We start from the raw sequence: 2,032 nt of genomic DNA on the forward strand, positions 1-2,032 counted from the left end.
ACTGACCCACAAACATGATTACAGCGCCCCCTGTTGGTCAACAACAGGTACTGACCCACAAACATGATTACAGCGCCCCCTGTTGGTCAACAACAGGTACTGACCCACAAACATGATTACAGCGCCCCCTGTTGGTCAACAACAGGTACTGACCCACAAACATGATTACAGCGCCCCCTGTTGGTCAACAACAGGTACTGACCCACAAACATGACTACAGCGCCCCCTGTTGGTCAACAACAGGCAGTGAACCACAACACATGAGCCTGGTTCTGGACTGGATGTCTTCACATGAAGTTTGGTTGCTCATAAGTTAAAAAAGATAGTAACAACTAAAGAAAAAGTGTTCCTCTACTGACCACTTGTCTGAAAAATGGGTTTGATAATTTTCCATGAAGTATAAAATCTTAATGTTTTAATAAAACCTTACATTTGTAAACAAAAAGCAACAAAAACAAAACCAGTGAATATTATTCAAACTTTCCCTGTCATTACAAGTCAAAATGCTCTCTTTACGTGTATTTCACTGCTTAAAAGCTCTCAGTTTTATCTAATTTAACATGTTGGCAGGTAACAAATTAACACAATAAGGCAATCAGCTCAACACAAACAGAAATCTGTTTATTGATTCCAGGTTTCTTACATGAAACAGAGCAGACAACGCTCAAACAGTGAAAGAGTGTTAAAAATCAGACATCATAGCCAACAATGCCTCCTTTTCCAATGCACTCTCCGATGAAGAACCACGTCAGCACCTCAGTGGCCACCAGCCCGTTCCTCACAGCTTCCTGAAAACACAAAACAAATCATTGTGCTGTTAACACACATCAAGCACATCCTAACAACGACACAATGTTTCCCACGAGGTTTGACTCCTGGCAGTGTGTAGGTACATGTCCAAGTGTYCCCGAGCAAAACTTCACTGCTTCCAGTGTGGCTCACTGGTCCACTAAGATCTGAAGCAGAGATTCTTAACCTGTGGGCCACAGCGCCACCTTCAGGGCCTCAGAAGAACAACAGTTTTTAACTTTGGACCACAGAGGGCCGTGGGACCACATTGATTTTAAATAAGGTGTAATACACTTTCTCACCACTAGTAGCAGTAGTGCANCAGTTGGTAAGCTTGTTTTGTGTCTCTGGACACATTTTATTGGGGCGTCATATAGCAGAAACGGCTCTTTTTGCAGACCTCTGCTCTAAAGGTGTTCAGATCCTGGACAGATGTCAGACAGTAAACTGGTGGTCTGCTGCAGTCCCCATTGGTCCCAGCAGACCCTGATGGGGTGAGGATGGTTTCTATGTAGAAATACATCCTGGGCCGTGATGGTTTCCTGGAGTTTCCACTGGGGAGTTAACTGGTGGGGGTTAAAGGGGTCACATTCCTAACGTCTGCGTTCATCTCCACAGTTTACTTCCAGGTTATCTTTTTCTGCACCGTCTCATCCTCACTGGAGATAAATGCTAAATAAATAAGTGTACAAGCTAATAGTGTGTCAGAATGGTATATATTTATACTTCTCCTCCAAACACAATTAAATTCACTCGATCCAGGAGACACAGTTTATCAGGATGTTTTTAGTGCTCAAAATGATGCAGCTTGACTCAGGTCTTGACACGTGTCTCAGAAAAAAAACTAAATTTGCTCGAGAATGAAAAGTCAGAAGTTTGGTTTAACATTTACATAAATTATCTTTGGATTAGTTAATTTAATCCAGGAGTTAATCCTTTTCATGGGTCACTCTGCTGCATATTTGTTTCTCCAACACACCTGATTTAAATGAATGTGATTGAAGAGTAATCCAACACTGAACCAGGTGTTGGAGCAGAGAAACAAGTAAATCATGATGGTGGACCTCCAGGACCAGGTTTGCACCAAACTGTCACATGAAAACTACACTTACAGCTCCCCCTGTTGGTCAACAACAGGTACTGACCCACAAACATGATTACAGCGCCCCCTGTTGGTCAACAACAGGTACTGACCCACAAACATGATTACAGCGCCCCCTGTTGGTCAACAACAGGTACTGAC

At 42.9% G+C, this 2,032-nt stretch overlaps 1 protein-coding gene across 1 annotated transcript in view; it reads right to left on the bottom strand.

The window, feature by feature from the left end:
* Positions 1 to 600: 600 nt before the first annotated feature.
* atp5l (ATP synthase, H+ transporting, mitochondrial F0 complex, subunit g) overlaps positions 601 to 2,032 on the bottom strand; it is a gene marked incomplete at its 5' end in the record, with an annotated part of 2,988 nt that continues 1,556 nt past the window's right edge. Inside the window, 1 exon segment of the mRNA XM_013999790.1 lies at positions 601 to 788. Coding sequence (XP_013855244.1) covers positions 690 to 788 — 99 coding nt within the window.

The sequence above is a fragment of the Austrofundulus limnaeus genome, unplaced genomic scaffold (assembly GCF_001266775.1).
Source record: "Austrofundulus limnaeus strain Quisiro unplaced genomic scaffold, Austrofundulus_limnaeus-1.0 Scaffold2475, whole genome shotgun sequence".
NCBI classification, from domain to species: domain Eukaryota; kingdom Metazoa; phylum Chordata; class Actinopteri; order Cyprinodontiformes; family Rivulidae; genus Austrofundulus; species Austrofundulus limnaeus.